At 44.0% G+C, this 18202-nt stretch overlaps 1 protein-coding gene across 3 annotated transcripts in view; it reads right to left on the minus strand.

Annotated features, from left to right (window-relative positions):
- LOC136144034 (ATP-binding cassette sub-family C member 4) overlaps window positions 1-18202 on the minus strand; it is a 190755-nt gene that overhangs the window by 157799 nt on the left and 14754 nt on the right. Inside the window, exon 1 of one of the 3 annotated variants that reach the window (XM_065901616.1) lies at window positions 13453-13689. The exons of the other annotated variants lie outside the window; for them this stretch is intronic. Coding sequence (XP_065757688.1) covers window positions 13453-13454 — 2 coding nt within the window. The 5' untranslated portion in view covers window positions 13455-13689. Of the gene's footprint in view, window positions 1-13452; window positions 13690-18202 lie in introns of those variants that run through there. 3 annotated transcript variants of the gene reach the window in all.

An 18202-nucleotide genomic window follows, 5' to 3' on the forward strand; every position in this document is an offset into this window, starting at 1 on the left:
GGCCCTCCCCCCCGATACCCATTCCTCCCCTTCCACCAGCATCTCCCTCCAGCAGCAGCATCCCCTCCTTACTGTCCCAGAGGGCACACCTCCTTCAGGGAAATGACTACTCACACACTGCATGGACTCTCCATGAGCCTCGCGTGCCACGGCACCTGGCACAGACAACATTGGAACCCATCCAGAATGACATCAGAACACCCACGCTGCTGGGGAGCTATCTTCAAAACGGGTCACCACTCTGGCTTTCCCCGAGTGGCCCTCGGCCAAATCCAATTAGCCATACTTGAGTGGCAAAGCTCAAGCTAGAACCTTCTTTCCTTTGTTCTTTCAGTTCAGTTCAATTTAGTCACTCAGTCGCGTCTGACTCTTTGCGACCCCATGAACCGCAGCTCACCAGGCCTCCCTGTCCATCACCAACACCAGAGTTTACTCAAACTCATGTCCATTGAGTCAGCAATGCCATCCAACCATCTCACCCTCTGTCGTCCCCTTCTCCTCCCACCTTCAATCTTTCCCAGCATCAGAATCTTTTCAAATGAGTCAGTTCTTCACATAAGGTGGCCAAAGTATTGGAGTTTCAATTTCAACATCAGTCCTTCCAATGAATATTTAGGACTGATTTCCTTTAGGATTGACTGGCTGGATCTCCTTGCAGTCCAAGGGACTCTCAGTCTTCTCCGACACCACAGTTCAAAAGCATCAATTCTTCGGCACTCAGCTTTCTTTATAGTCCAACTCTCACATCCATACATGGCTACTGGAAAAATCATAGTTTTGACTAGACAGACCTTTGTTGGCAAAGTAATGTCTCTGCTCTTTAATATGCTGTCTAGGTTGGTCATACTTTTCTCCCAAGGAGTAACAGTCTTTTCTGCAGTCACCATCTGCAGCAATTTTGGAGCCCCCCAAAATAAAGTATCTCACTGTTTCCACTGTTTCCCCATCTATTTGCCATGAAATGATGGGACCAGATTCCATCTTAGTTTTCTGAATGTTGAGCTGTAAGTCAACTTTTTCACGCTCCTCTTTCACTTTCATCAAGGGGCTCTTTAACTTTCTTTAACTTTCCTCATTTCCTAAAACTTGATGCTCAGAATCCATTTTCTCGTCCTTGCGCTAAGCTACGTGTCAGTGTAGGCTGTGTCCCCCTCCCTCCCCAAGGTTCTCCAGCTCCCTGCACACCCTCTGCCCTGGGGCCCACGAGGGCCCTCCCAGCCCGAGGGGCCAGCAAAAATTTCCTGCCTCACAGCTTCCAGGCCTTTTGTTTCATCCCTGGCCTTCTTGTCTCCCTTTTCTCGCCACCAGCTAATCCATGCCTTTTGAGTCTTCATAGTGTCCTTTGTCTTATCACCACACACCTTCCCAACACTTTTTCCCACACTACAACCAACACCGACAATCCACAACTATCGTGCGTGGTTAACTACCCTGATGCCCTTCTCAAAAAAAAAAAATTATTTTGACACATTTGGACACAGTTCAGTTAACACTGAGAATAAAACAAGGAATCACGAGTAAAATATTACTCACACTGGCCACCTCCCAAAGTTTTGAAGGGATTAATACAGTGCTGGTTGGAACTAACAAGTAAGGGACCTCACATTCAGCAGGTGATTAACCTTATCTACTTAGCGCAGCACGAAAGGCCACCACTAGATACAGGACTGTGTCATCACCAAAGTCCCTCTGAGCCCGAGTGCCTGGTGCTGACTCGCCTCTGAATATCAGGCTGTCAGTGCCTGTTCCAATCAAATGCTTCCTTCCAAACTATTCAACTTCTCTGCCCATGAGAAATGACAGAGCTTTGGTTCCAAGTTCCAGGTATCCCCGCTGACATGAGGAATGACAGAAGCCTTTGATGGCTCTTCACTGGGATTTGAGAAACCACAAAGTATAGCAAAGAAACTACCTGACTTAGGTCAAAGAACCATTCCAGAAGCTGAATTAAAAATATATGAACATGAAGTCACATTTTCTTAGTTAAAAGAACCCGCCTAACTCAAGGCTACAGAACTGAGAGTTATCCTGATGCCTTCACAGATTGCTCAAAGTGTATCAGTCTGTGGGAAATAAACACTGGTGCATTTAGCTTCAGAGAAGGCAATGACACCCCACTCCAGTACTCTTGCCTGGAAAATCCCATGGACGGAGGAGCCTAGTAGGCTGCAGTCCATGGGGGTCGCTGAGTTGGACATGATTGAGCAACTTCACTTTCACTTTTCACCTTCATGCATTGAAGGAGATGGCAACCCACTCCAGTGTTCTTGCCTGGAGAATACCAGGGATGGCAGAGCCTGGTGGGCTGCCGGACATGACTGAAGCGACGCAGACGCAGCAGCAGCAGCAGCAGCAGCAGCAGCAGCATTTAGCTTAATGTAGGCTCATAAAGCTCACAAAAGCTGCACCTCGGGCTTCATCAGTGCTCTGGGTCTGCCCATGCTATGGACTCACTTCCCCTGATATTTTCTATTCTACCCTACTTCATTACAGAAGAAATGCCAGGTGGTATACCTATAATGACAGAAGCATTACTCATAGTATCCAAAAGGTGAAAGTGACCCAAGAGGACAATGATGAAAGAGAGTACCAAAACGTGTACAAACACGTACATTAGTCTTGTTTTGTTGTTTAGTAGCCAAGTCGTATCCGACTCCTTTGCTACCCCCACAGACTGTAGCCCACCAGGCTCCTCTGTCCATGGGATTTCCCAGGCAAGAATACTGGAGGGGGTTGCCACTTCCGTCTCCAGGGGATCTTACTGACCCAGGGATCGAACCTGGGTCGCCTGCACTGGCAGGTGTGGATTCTTCACCACTGAGCCACCAGGGAAGCCCACACTGGGATATTCCTGAGCCCCGAAAATAGGAAATCCTGACACAGGCTACAACAGATGAAACTTGAACATATTATGCTAAGTGAAATAAGCCGTCACACTGAGAACACCATAGGATTCCACTTATATGCCGTACCCAAAAGAGTCAAAATGAGAGGGACAGCAGGATGGTGGCCACCAGGGGATCAGGGAGGGGAATGGGGAGCCGCAGTAATAGGTACACTCCGTCGTTACCAATGAAAAGAACCCTGTGGACGTTGATGGCAGTTGCATAGGAATGAAACATCACTGCTGCCACCCAAGGGTACACTTGAAAATGGTTACAGTGGTACATATCATGTTGTATGTTTTATCACACATTTTTAAAATTGTTTTTAAAAAGAAAGAAATAATAAAACAATATAAAATATAATTAAAAAATTAAAAAAAATTTTTTTAATTTAAAAAAAAAGAAAGAAATACCAGTTGAAATATGATTAATTTCCGGCTGCACTAATGAGTTGCAATGTTATGTCTGAACAACAGTGGTGTGGACGGCTGTCCACTTCGCACACGACGCCCTTAGGGCCACCATCTCCACAAGAGACTGGGGCTCCCTCGAGGGCAGAGGGCCTCACAGAGGTTTCACACACTCCGAGACCAGCACTGCCCCTGGGACACAGAAGCTCGGTGAACACTGAGCCGCTTGGTAAAAACCTCCTCTGAGGGCTTTCGTCCCTCCCCAGCTCACACTTGGCGGCCAGTCCAGGTCAGCTGTTTCTCACAGAGTGAGAAGGAAGTGACATGTAAAAGAAGCCAAGTACTTATGTTATAAAGGGCAATGGCCCTCCCAGAGGGCCCACACCCTCAGGAGGGTTCACGGGTGCCCCAGGAGTACACAAAGCCCCAGAAACATTGGCACATCTTCCCAGAAATTACAGTAACTTGTGGAGCATTTTAAAAAAAGAAAATTAGACAGGGCGCTCGGGGCTGGTGCACTGGGATGACCCTGAGAGATGGGATGGGGAGGGCGGTGGGAGGGGGGCTCAGGATGGGGAACACATGTACGCCCATGGCTGATTCATGTCAGTGTATGGCAAAAACCACTACAGTACTGTAAAGTAATTAGCCTCCAATTAAAATAAATTAATTTTTAAAAATAAATAAAAAAGAAAATCAATACTGAATGAAAGGAAAAATTAGCAAAGACATGCTATAATCTTTACAGGTTTTCACCACCCCACTTCGCTCAGCGTCTAGTCTCTTCGCTCAGGGTCCAGCCCCTTCATGCAGTGCTCCAGTTGCGCTGACCTGTTGCGTTTCCAAGAGCCCGCCTAGTTCCTGACTGCTGTGCCCTTTCCTGGGAATAGACTTTCTTTGCTCATTTTCCCCATGATTCCTTAACACCTTTTCTCTCCCAGGTCTCAATCAAATTGCTGCCGCCACAGAAAGGCCTGGACTGCCTTGTCTACAGAAGCAGATCCAGCTTTTCTATTTCCTTCTTCCAGCTTTCTTTTTACCCACTTATTTACCACTTATTTTGTCCCTCTCCTCTCCTGGAACAAGAGCTCCCTGGCAATTCATTGGGCCTGGCACCAAGTGAGTCACTCAGAACTCGGCAGAGTGAATGGATGACTCTCTGATGGAGAAACAGCAGCGAAGAGCACTCACGCATGCTCTCTACATCTCTTGATGAGAGGGGAATGCGTAGGTCTGCTGAGGCCAGTTAATCATTCAAGTGCCCTCAACCCACTCAAGTAAGTCATTTGTTGTTGAACAAATTATGCATTTTAAAGCACTTTTAGCTGTGGCGAATTATTAACCACTGGTTAATGTTCCCTGCAGCTTCTGCCAGCCCTGATTACTGGAGGCTTTTGTGGCCCAGCCTGGGCAGGGCTGGTAAGGCAGCGGCAGGTGGGGGGTGCGGCTACAGAAATAGGGATACCTGGGTCAGCAGGGGCTGGAGTGAGGGACAGGTGAGAGGCATGCAGAAAGATCTCACAGCAAGACCTCGGTGGCTCAGGGGATAAAGAATCCAACAGCAATGCAGGAGACCCTGGTTCGATACCTGTGTCAGGAAGATCCCCTGGAGGAGGAAATGGCGACCCACTCCAGTGTTCTTGCTTGGCAAATCCCATGGACACAGGAGCCTGGTGGGCTATAATAGTCCATAAGGTCACAAGAGTCGAAGACAACTTAGCACCAACCACCTCACTAGAACGTTTCCTCTAAGGCAGGAGTTCTCCAGTACAGCAATGCTGACATCTCAGGCCACATGGTTCTTTGTTGTGGGAGGCGCTTCTGTGCTTTGTAGGAGGGTGAGCACTATCCCAGGACTATTTCCTCCAGAGGCCAGTAGTATCTCCTCACCCCAAACTGTGACAATCTACAGCGACAAATGCCTGGGTAGCAAAATCTCCTGGATCAGAACAACTGCCCTAGCCTGTCTTTCTGGAAAAGGTGTAGAACTTTTCTTCAAAGGTTGGCCCCAGAGAGTAGCCATAGGATACTGGCAGGAGGCCCTTAGCCAACAAATCAAGGATTATGATATAAACACATCACTATTAGTGGTGGCTCAGATGATAAAGAATCAGCTTGCAATGAAGGAGACCGGAGTTTGATCCCTGGGTAGGGAAGATCCCCTGGAGAAGGAAATGGCAACCCACTCCAGTATTCTTGCCTGGAAAATTCTATGGAGAGAGGAGCCTGGTGGGCTACAGTCCACAGGGTTGCAAAGAGTTGGACACGACTGAGCAACTAACACTTTCAATTGTCCTCCAGCAGCAAAGGCTGGGGAATAAGGGATCAACGTTAACATATCACTAAGATATGAAGTGGTGAGTGAGGTTTTGAGCTATACACACAGGATCTGCTTCTTGGCTTTTGCGATAGGGATAAAAGGATCAATCCCCCAGCTTACACATCTTCTCTACAGAACAGGTTCTCAAACTGTGGTCCCCAGCGTAGCAAGATTAGCATCCTGTAACTCCTCATTAGAAAACAAATTCTCAGTCCCAACCCTGACCTACACTGAGTAAGGCTCAGCCATCTATACTATATCAAGCCTTCCAGGTGATGCTGATGCCAGCTCAAGTTTGAGACCCTGCCTAGAGTGTGCTTTGACACACTTCTTTCTGGTATTTATACAGACAGTCCCAACCACAGTGAAGTCAAAATTCCAAACTCAGATTGGGTTATTTTTAAATAAAGACCAACAGGTATCCAGAGCCCCATCCCAAATGAATGAATCAGAGTGAGCCAAGATGGAACCCAACTGGTGGTCTTCTTAAAGACCCCATTAGACAGTTCCAGTCATCAGCCAGGTCTGGGAACCATTTGCTAGAGGGAGGTTAGGGAGTACTTCCAGGAGAACAAAGCTTGAGTCCAGTCCAGAAGAATCACTTGGCATTCACTAAGGAGATGAGAGGACAAGGAAAGAAGCTGTCCATAAAAATAAAACCAACAGAAAGTATTTGCTTGGAGTATAACAGGATGAAGGGAGGTGAAGTCGTTACTGCTCTTTTGACACGTGACTTCAACCAATTACAAATGTGAGGTTCTGTGGGGTTTGTGTTTTTTTTTTTGACCACACTGCATGGCATGTGGGATAGCTTAGTTCCCTGACCAGAGACTGAACCCATCCCCCTGCATTTGAAGCCTAGAGTCTTAACCAATGGGCTGCCAGGGAAGTTCTTTCTTTGTGTGTGCATGCTAAATGACTTTTGTTGTATATGATTCTGTGTGACCCTGTGCACTGTGGCCTGCCAGACTTCTCTGTCTATGGGATTCCCCAGGAAAGAATACTGGATTGGGTTGCCATTCCCTTCTCCAGGAAATCTTCCCTACCCGAGTATCAAACCCAGGTATCCTATACCGCAAACAGATGTTTTACCAGCTTCAGCCAATCTTCAAATTGCTCCCTAATTGCCGGGGCAGTTGAAATCTTAGGTGTTGTAGCCTATAATTTCTGAAAGCTATTGTGCATTCCTCACTAACCAGGTCTCTGTGTTCTGTTGTCAGTACTTAAAGTGGTGTCTGTATTGCTGATCAAGCTACAATTTAAAATACTGAAACAATTATTTAAATAAGAAAAAAGATGTTGACTTATCCTGAAGTGAAGTGAAGTGAAAGTCGCTCAGTTGTATCAGACTCTTCATGTTCCCATGGACTATACAGTCCATGGAATTCTCCAGGCCAGAATACTGGAGTGGGTAGCCTTTCCCTTCTCCAGGGGATCTTCCAACACAGGGATCGAACCCAGGTCTCCTGCATTGCAGGCAGATTGTTTACCAGCTGAGTCACAAGGAAAAGTAACAGGAAATTGTGTGATCTTTTTTTTTCATTTATTTTTATTAGTTGGAAGCTAATTACTTTACAATATTGTAGTGGTTTTTGCCATACATTGACATGACTCAGCCATGAATTTACATGTGTTCCCCATACTGATCCCCCCTCCCACCTCCTTCCCCCCCATCCCATACCTCTAGGTCTTCCCAGGACACCAGCCCTGAGCACTTGTCTCATGCATCCAACCTGGGCTGGCGGAGCAACCTAGATGCCCATCAGCAGATGAATGGATAAGGAAGTTATGGTACATATACACAATGGAATATTACTCGGCCATTAAAAATACATTTTAATCATTTTTAATGAGATGGATGAAACTGGAGCCCATTATACAGAGTGAAGTAAGCCAGAAAGAAAAACACCAATACAGTATACTAACACATATATATAGAAATTGTGGAATCTTTTAAGCCATTTTGTAGACAATGGACTGTGGAAGGCAAGGAGAGTATACTTAGGCATTGAATTTGAAATATAAGTAGATGTGACCAATACAATTACTTCATTAATTCATGTAGCTTCACTGAAATAAATTATATTCAACTTGATGTTGAAGCTTTACTCCCCTCTAGTACCACTAATCTTGGTTGTCCTCTGCTTGGTCCTAATTCTGGAGCTCTACCAGACTACCATAGAGATAACCCAGGTCAATCAACGATCAATTTAAAATTCAACATCCTATTCCTAGTTAACCCTAGAAAGTCAAATCAATTAAAAAACACTGCAACTCAAATCACGTTATATCCTACATAATATAAACTGAAATAGTGACTCTATATCAAATTAATTTTTTTTTAAACATTAATTTGGCTGCAATGGGTCTTCATTGCTACACATGGCCTTTCCCTAGTTGTGGCCAGTGGGGGCTACATTTCATTGTATACCTGGGCTTCTCAGGTGTCAGAGCACAGGCTCCAGGTACATGGGTTTCAGTAGCTGCAACATGGGCTCAAGAGTTGCAGCCCATGAGACTCGTTGCTCCATGGCATGTAGATGGAATCTTCCCAGACCAGGGATCAAACCCATGTCCCTGACACTGGCAGACAGATTCTTAACTGCTGGACCACCGGAAGTCCTCAAGTTAATTCTTAATTAAATTCCTTAAGATCAACATGCCAGTAATATATTAAAAACTCTGTAATATATGTTCTATTTAATAGTGTATAAAAAACTATATCCATGAGCAACTCTGCTCAACAGCAAAAGACACATTAAGTTCATTCTCATTAAAACAAAATGTAAGAAATAGATGACTCATTGAGCTATTAGTAACGATGCAAACAGCTAACAAAAGAGGGGAAAAAACACAGGTAGAGAAGTAACAAATACACATAGTTTTACAAGAGTAACAAGTCCAACTTTCTACTTTTTCAATTTTTCACTTTCTACTTTTTCAATGACTGAAAACTATACTATTATATCAGATTTGTAGGATAGACCAAAAAACAACAACAACAACAACATTATTATATTCTAATGACACTGCAGAGGGCAGTGCTTCAGCTGATAAATTACTTAATACACAGAGAAACCTGGCAAACACCATCTTAATCAAGTGACAAAAGTTACAAAAATACAGAAATGAGGCAAGTGGATAGCAGGTGCTTAAAATTTACTGAGTACTGTATCCTCTCACTATTCCTGCTATGAAGAAATATCAGACAACCCCAAATTGAAGAACACTCTACACCATAATGGTCTATATAGTCTTCAAAACTGTCAAGGACGTGAATGACTGGAGTTAGTCCATATTGAAGTATACTAAAGAGATATGACAACTAAATACAACACACGAACCTGGGCCTAAAACAGCCTATACGGGTAAACCAGTTATGCGTGCAGTCAGAGGGATACTACAGAAAATCATCAAATCACAAAGAGGGCAAGAGAATAAGGTACAAAGCATAAACAACCAGAAAGCAATTAACAAAACAGCAACAGTAAGCCCACCTCTACAAATAATTCCTAAATATAAATAAGAGTAAATTCTCCAATCAAATGACAGAGTAACTGAATGGATAAAAAACAAGACCCATCCTTATGTTGTCTGTAAGAGTCACATTAGCTTACACGACCTAAAAGTGTAAGAATGGAGAAAGATACTTCATGCAAACAGAAACAAAAAAAAGCAGAGGTAGCTACACTTCTATCAAACAAACAAAAAATGATTAAAAACCAGGCAAGGGATCTGAATAGACATTTTTCCAAAGAAAGTATAAAGATGGCCAACAGACCCATGAAAAGATGCTCAATGTCACCAATCATTAGGAAAATACAAATCAAAACCACTTTGAGATGTCAGCTCACACCAGTTAGAATGGCTGTCACCAAAAAAGATGACAAATAAGTGTTAGAGAGTATATAAAGAAAAGGGAACACTCATACACTGTTGGTGGGAATGTAAACTGGTGCAGCCACTATGGAAAACAGTATGCAGGTTTTGCAAAAAGTTAAAAATAGAACTACCATACAGGCCAGCAATTGGGGTAAACATCCAAAGGAAATGAAATCTTTATCTCAAAAAGATACCTGTATTCCCATGTTCACTGCAGCATTAGCCACAACACTCAAGGAAGGAAACAACTTACATGTCCAATGACAAATGAATGGATAAAGAAATTGTGATATTAATATACATGCACAGGTATGCATGCATATGTACACACACATACATATGCTCACCCCAACACCCACAAAAACAATGGAATATTATTCAGCCTTTAAAAAAAGGAATCCTGTTATTTGGGACAACATGGATGTACCTAGAAAGCATTATGTTTTCTTGTGAAATAAGTCAGAGAAAGACAAATACTGCATGCAGAATCTAAGTCAGACTTAAAGAAACAAAAGAAAAGTGGTTGCCAGGGGATTGGAGGGAGGTTGGAATAAAAAGGGAAAACTGGTAAAAGTATACATACTTTCAAGTTCTACGAAGAATAAGGTCTGATGATGAATAAAACATGGTGAATACAGTTGATAATACTGTACTGTACAACTGAAATTTGCTAAGAAAGTAGAAATAACATGTTTTTACCCAACAAAGGTGACCATGGGGTGATGGATGTATCAATATTAGTTAACTTAATGGAATCTTTCCACAATGCATACATATATCAACTCAAACTGTAAAGCAAGTATCTTATAATTTTGTCAATTTTGCTCAATAAAGCTATAAAGAAAAAAAAAAAAAGATTGTGCCTGCTACTTGTCCTCATTCCTCTAAATCCATGGAATTTTCCAAGTTAACATTAGTGTGAACTCTGATGATTTTTGCTAACAAGGTGACTCATGCCTGGGCCCCTAAAGGTTATGCTAACAGATGACTCAAGATGGGGGCTCGCCATACCAGGAAAACCAAACGTGGGATTAGAAGGTTGCGCTTGTGAGTCACACGCTTTCAGTCGGACTTTCATAGAGGGAATCTGAAGACAAGACCAATCACATAGCCAGTGGTTCACTTCGTGATGCATACATAATGAATCCCCAGTAGAAACTCTGGATTCCAAACCTTGGGGGTGATTTCCTGGTTGGCCATACTCTGGGTATCATGACACATTGATGTGCTGGGAGGGTGACATGACCTGTTTCCACTGGGGTGAGACAAGGAAGCCCAGAGACTAGGACCCTCTCAAACCTCAGCCTTCCAATTTGAATCTGTTTGCCATAACAAAAGTGTTCGGTTGTTTCGATGAATTAATCAACAGGAGAGGGTGGTGGGAATCCCTAAATGTGTAGCCAGTTGGTCGAAAATGAGGGTGGTCTGGGGACCTCGGGGCTGAGAGCTGGTTTCTGAAGAGAGGGCAGTCTTGTGGAGGACCATGCCCTTCACCTGTGAGGCTTGGGTCAGCTCCAGGGAGTTGGGCCCAGACTTCAGTGTAAGGGGGACTCTTCCCTAGACCTTATGATCGCACATTATCAGCTCACACCTCGAGACGAGGTTCTGCTGGCCAAGAGGTCCACTCACCAACTGGCTCCCCCGGCTTTGACCACCTCTTTCTCCCACAACCTCCCTGTCCTCCCCTCAGCTGATACACAGCTTTGGTCCTAGACCTATTTCTGTCACTATGAACACTTCTGCCAACACAGAAGGAAGAGACTAGGAATGTTTTAAGAGCTCCCTCCTCTTGCCTGGTGGCCACACGCTCTAGGATAGACTTCCCACACTTTAATCTACAATGAAATCACCTGAGAAGCTGTTCAAAATAAGCACAGACCCCATTCACTGGGGTTCGGACACCCCATATCTGGGGTGGAGACGAAGAATCTGCATTTTAAACAAGCATTCCCCATGGATTTGGTTAGGAACCACACGGAGAACTGTCTTTCTAGGAAACATGGGCGGTGGTAAATGATTATTAGATCATAGGAGATGGGAGCTAGAACTCTCTTTGGAAAACCTAGTACAGTCCAAGAGCCCCAGAGAGGAAAACAGGCCTAAGATGCCAAGGTCAGTTAAATGATTGAACTAGAAGCAAAAACTCGGGCTTTGAGGTACCTGGCCTGAGGAAGCTTACAATGGGTTAAGTCAAAGATCTCTCCCTCACCTTAGAATCTACCTGTGGCGGATGCCTGAGGGAAGGATGGGCAAAGGATTCAAAATACTGCCTAGCAGACCAGCTACTAAAAGGGGATGCACAGGGCTCTGCCACTGGTGACCCCTCATGCCTAGCAGTCCGGCCACCACTGACCACTAGCTCAGAAGTGGAAGAGGTCTAAGCCTCCACACAACTGTGGAAATGGATGTCAGTAACTGGCAGCAGGTAGGAGAAAAGCTCTTGAGGGACAAATTCCAAGCACCTGGGGCCACACTAGTAAGCAGAAGGTAGGACTTGAGCCAGGGACAAACCTGTGAGGAGCAAACTGGGACCTGACTCACTGGTAAGGAGCCATTGTTACTGAATCGCTCAGTTGTGTCTGACTCTGTGACCCCATGGACTGTAGCCCCCCAGGCTCCTCTGTCCATGAGATTCCCCAAGCAAGAATACTGGAGTGGGTTGACATTTCCTTCTCCAGGGGATCTTCCTGACCCAGAGACTGAATCCCCAGGGATCATCTCCTGCAATGGCAGGCAGATCCTTTATCACTGAGCCAACAGGGAAGCCCAAGGGGCCATGACAGAGAGAGAAACGGTCAACCTGTTCAGGAAACCCAACAGTAATCGGTGCTGGGGAAACATCAGCCTTGCTGGGAATCAGAATAATTCATTCAAAGGCACCATGCCAGACCCAATTTTATTTTCCCTCCAAAGTCAACACTGACCCAATTACGAGATTGGCATATTTCAAGCTGATCCAATTTTTCTTTAAAACCACCCAGATAGGTTTCATTAAAGCTATTAATAGAAAGCCAGTGTATCCTTTGCCTTAGAAATTTAACTTTTAGAAATTATTCCACAGAGCTAAGCTCTGAAGCTTGGGAGAGAAGGCCAGCACTTTCTCTCCCCAGTGCACAGACCAGCACCTGGGGCAGAGATACGTATTTTCATCTGTAGTTTCAGGATGAATGGGTTATATACAGTTTAGAATTAAAGAATCAGCCCAGATATGATGGTTATACTTGAAATACTTCCTTAGAAAGTAGCCAAATTGCAAGTGCCCCAAAACAGATATATTGCTAAAATATGTTAATATGCTAGAGTATTTTAGAGCTATTTTAAAAATATAGGATCTGCGTTACCAAAAGGTGCTGCCTGTATTGATACTGCATTCCAAAAAGAAGCAGAATGTGAACCCAAAGTATGCAGACTAATTAAAACTCAAAAAAATAAACAAAAAAATACACTACGGGTACATCATAAGAAATATAGACCCTGAAGAGTTTGAAGCTGATTTTTCTTTTTGAGGAAAGGGAAGGGCTTGTGACTGGAATAGAATATTGAAGGGCAGGAAGCAGAGTTGGCAGAACCTTCTTTCATGACCCGGTTAACTTACAAGGTATGAAGTTAATAATAATTCTCTAAAGCTATGCCTTTATCTTTATAATATTCTGTGCCTGTTGTATGACACAGTAAAAAAAAAAAAGTGAAGTGAGATTATATACAATGTGATAATTTAACAGGTCTGTATGAGTGTATATAATCATATTGACCCTTTCCTACAAAGACTTGTAAAACAAATGTGTACAGAGACTTATTAAGAAAAGTAGGTTTCAGTCCTCTTCCTTTAAAAAGGAAAAGAAACACAGCAACAGTAGGTGTACCATTTGTATTCCGTATACCATCTACATTTGTTTTCTAGAGCTGCTATAAAATGCCACAGACTATACGACTCAAAATTATGGAAACTGCTCACATTTCTGGAGGCTAAAGGTCCAAGATGAAGGTGCTGGCAGAGTTGGTGTCCTCAGAGGTCTCTCCCCTTGGTTAACTGACGGCCACCTCCTGTGTGTCTTCATAGGCCCCTTTCCTCTGTTTCCATCACTAGTGTCCAATATTTGTCTTCTTACAAGTCATACTGGATTAGCACCCACACTAACATCTTAATTTTCACCTAATCACCTCTTTGAGGGCCCTATGTCCAAGTAACAGTCACTTTCTGAGGTCCTGGGCACTAGGGTCTCAACATAAGTTTTACAGGACACAATGCAACCAGTAACAGCATTCTTCACTCAGACTTGAAAAAAAAAAAAAAAGGACAGTTCACGTTTAGGACAGGAAGTGAGTCAGAAGTGAGTTGAACCAAGATTTGCCATGAGGCGGTCCACTTGCTGACACTCACAGATGGCTGCTCCCTCTGCTTTGTATATATGCTTGCCATTTTCCATCATGACAGGGAAGGGAAGACTAGGGGGAAATCCACATCTTACATCAGTTGTAGATGTTGGGTTATTTCCTCTATAAAAGTGAGTCACCCAACAATAATATTGGTGTTATATGAGCTTACAAATAAAATTTATCTTTTCCTCTCATCAGCAAGGAGCATATTTTTTTAAATCTTTTAGTTAAGAAAAAGATAAAAGGAGTAACAAAAAGAAAGCTGGGCATAATGTTTACAGCTGAACTCCATCCACAGCGTAGCTCACCTAATCCACTGCTTTGCCCACTTCTGAGTCTGATCCTTCCTTTTCTTACTCCTGTTACCTGGTCTGACTCTATTTCCCTGGCCCCCTGCAGCTAGGTGAGACCATGTGATGTGGGAGATAAAAGGTCACGTGACTCACACACAGGACCCAGACCTTAAAACCATGAGCACACCTCCTCCACGCTCTCCTCTTCCACCCTCAGAACCTGCTTCAGTGAAGCAGAAGACGAGAGGAGCCTGGCCTAGCTCCATGGATTTGAATCACCTGGAGACCTTGGTCAAATACAGCTTCTGATTCACTGAGCCTGTGGCAGGACCTGAGAACACATTTCGCCCAAGCTCCAGGTGATGGCAATACCGCTGGTCTGCAGAGCCACCCACCGGAGAGGTTCTCCTTTCTGATGCCTCAGACGGCAGTCCAGTGATGAGCAATAGAAGACATACCAAAAAAGACCCAACCAGAAAAAGCCAGCTGGCCTTTCTCCTTTTCTCTCCTGACCCATGACAGAATTTAACTCAGCCCTATGATTAACTCTGGTCTCAAATGCAGCTAGCAAACGAATTCAGAGACAGCTGCAGACAGACTGCTTTAGTACGTGCAACATGATACTGGTTGGCTGGGTTCTACTAAAAACAGTATCTGCCACCCTGAGTCAGAGGACAGGGCTGTCAACAGTGAGATCTCCAGAGCACAGAACACAGACAGCTGGCCAAGGAGTAGAGGACAAAGGGGTCACACAAGGGCCTTGGGTTCACACACAGGCTCCACCAGCCATGCCAGTCTTGCACAGAAGTCCATGTGGAAGTTGTTTACTCTGAGACCACAGCTATCGTTAACAGACTGTCTGTCTGTATAAAACCTTGGCAAATATTTGCATCACCTCAGCCCTGGACATCCTAGCAGTCCGGGGTTTATAAAACCTGCATACAAATATCACCCTGTTTGTCCAAAATTTTGCAAGAAGCAGATGAGAACTTGGCAATAACTCACACGATGGCTCCAGTTTGCATTGGAACTTCTTTGAGGTTTAAGGTGAAGCTTACTTAACCATGTTCCTTTGCTATTTATATTTACCACAACAGACATTAGGCCTAAGAGAAACAGGGAACAGAGCGTGACATGGCTTTGCCTGAAACCAGCAGAAGGGAAGAAGATTCCCTCAGCCTACAATCACCATTAAACCAAAGCCTGGGTAACAATTCAGGAAGCTCCAACCCTTCCCCTCAGCTTCCTCCAAGAACTCTCATCGCAAGCCTCTGCCCACGAAGTCTAAGAAAAAGCCATCTGAATTGGCATTCATGGGTGTGTGTGTACACGTACGCTCAGTCACTTAGTCAGGTCCAACTCTTTGCGACCCCATGGACTATATGCAGCCCACCAGACTCCTCTGTCCATGGGATTCTCCAGGAAAGAATACTGGAGTCAGTTTCCATGTCCTCCTCCAGGGGATCTTTCGACCCAGGAATTGAACCTGGGTCTCCTGCATTTGCAGGCAGAGATGTTTTACTACTCACTCAGCTACCTGGGAAGCCCAAATCGGGATGCATGAGAAATCTAAATTATTGGATGACCTCAAAGAGGTACAGACCGCTTAATATCAGGGACCTGAGACAACATCTCACACTGTTCGTGTACTTAAGAAAAACCTTCCATAGCCAGGGAAAAAAAGCACCTTCCAACCAACCGCTGTTGGAATTGCCACAAATTTCAGCCAAATGAGAAATCTAAATCAACCCCCTCTACTTTCAGTGGAGGGTGCAAGCCCCATGAGGCCACTGGCTGTCTTTATTGTTTTCATTTTCCCAAATCCCCTAATACATATTGCAGTCTATTCTGGGCAGAACTAAATTCTTGCACAAAATACTTAACACAAAAACAAACCTATGCCTCATGTGTGACCCCACTGATCTTATGTTCCCAAAAAGGAGAAGAAAAACAGATACTTTGCCATTAAAAAATAAAATCAGGAAGATGCATCAATTCCAATTCACTGTCTCTATTTCAAAAACAATTTATTCAGAAAACTTATTTGGAGCTTCCCCAAAATTCCCAACTTTTATCCCCCAAAGTCTCCACACAGCATAGTTCTAATTTTTAGACATTCTCATTCTCTGATGATTCGTTCAAAAGGGACAAACAAGGGCCCCCTTCAACACAGGAGTGAATTTCAGGGTGCAATTCTTGCGAAGACTCTCTGTAGCAGTCAACTTGGCTCAGGCATGAAGTCCTGAAGAACACCCTCTGTTACTGCTTCTTTTTGTTCCTGGTCCCTTCCCCTGGGGTCCCTTCCCTCAGGTCCACCTATCAGACTCTCATTGCGCCTTCAATTCCCCAGAGGAAGTCACTGAAAACAGTAGGTTGACATAAAAGGCACCCGGTTCACTGAGGCAGCATCTGGTGCATTTCCTTGTGTTCCACTGGGAGGGTAGAGGACTCTGGTGCAGCACCATGGACCCTCTTGTTCTCTCCAATGCCTCTTCCAACTGGTTCCAGGGTTTTCTTAACAACCTACTTCAGCTCTTCGTATTTCTGCCCAACCTTTTTCCTCCTCGGGCATGACCATCAGATGCTTCTATATGATGACTTGATCTGCTAATTCACTCAGTCATGGTTGACTCTCTGAGACCCCGTGGACTGGTCCACCAGGCTCCTCTGTTCATGGGATTTCCTACACAAGAATACTGGAGTGGTTTGCCATTTCCTCCTCCAGGGGATCTTCCCGATCCAGGGATCAAACTTGCATCTCTTACATCTCCTGTGTTGGCAGGCAGATCCTTTTACCACTGAACCATACAGCATGGCAACTAATTTTTATTTATTTATATTTTTTGCAACTGATTTTTAATATTTAAGGCAGGATCACTGACAGAGACTTCAGCCCCTGGCCGAAGTTGCCCAAGAATCCAAAATATTTTGTGGCAAATGGTATAACACTTGAAAAGAAGCTCATCTGATAACACGGTTATGATTTTCCTCCAAGTAAACAGAGTAACTAATAAAGCAGTTGAGCCTACCTTTTCACTGAATTTCTGTCACCATCCTACATGAATAGGAGAAAATACAAACGGTTTTAAAAAAAAAGCAGTGATTTGAGTTCATATTTCTGGTAATTAACCACTAGCTAATAACTGCACGATTGCTTAAGCTCCATAAACAAAACAGACAAGGCTCAACAGCCCTGAGGCAGAGGGTGTGATAGAAAAACCCCAGTTGCCCGCGCTGGCTTTGAATGTAAAACCACTCTTCCGCACCAGGTCGGTCCTTCTTTATGACTATCCTGTCTGTCTGTCTTCTAGGCAACTCGTCTCTCTCAGCAGAGGCTCCAGACTAACAACGTGGAATTCTTTACACAATATTGAGAACAGCTGTCCAAAATTTAATGCCAATGTAAAAATCTAATAGCCTTTCTGCCTATTACTCAGAGTTAAAGGGGGAAGACTAATTATAAATCATACACTTTCTATCTGGGCAATACAAAGTCAACAGGACAGACTTTAGGAAAATTCCAGCTAAACCAGTTCATTCTTTGAAGCATTAGGTCAATTAGGAACATAACCCTCAGTTTGAATAGCTAACTGCATATTCGGAGAGAACAAAAACATCTTTTGAAAAGCTTCTCTGTATGTGATCTATTATTAAAGGGCTTATTTGATTGGAAGTAAGTTGAGAGAGAAAACTCCCTAGTGAATCTGAGGACAGGCTAAAACAGCTTCCCTAATAATTTTGGTACGTTCTCCCATTTGCTTTAAAAAAAAAAAATGATGTTTCCTATAAGCACAAAAGCTTGCAGAGGTGGGAAAAAAAGCAACGGAAAACAGAAACAGGTTTTGTCAGCAGGGAGAATGCTCTGTAGGAGATTCTTTACGGACAGCCTGTGACTCAATGGACATGAGTTTGAGTAAACTCCGGGAGCTGGTGATGGACGGGAGGCCCGGAGTGCTGCAGTCCATGGGGTCGCAAAGAGTCGACACGACGGAGTGCCTGAACTGAAGTGTCACCTTGGTTCCAGGCCATGCTGTT

Source organism: Muntiacus reevesi, chromosome 11, assembly GCF_963930625.1.
Source record: "Muntiacus reevesi chromosome 11, mMunRee1.1, whole genome shotgun sequence".
Taxonomy (NCBI): domain Eukaryota; kingdom Metazoa; phylum Chordata; class Mammalia; order Artiodactyla; family Cervidae; genus Muntiacus; species Muntiacus reevesi.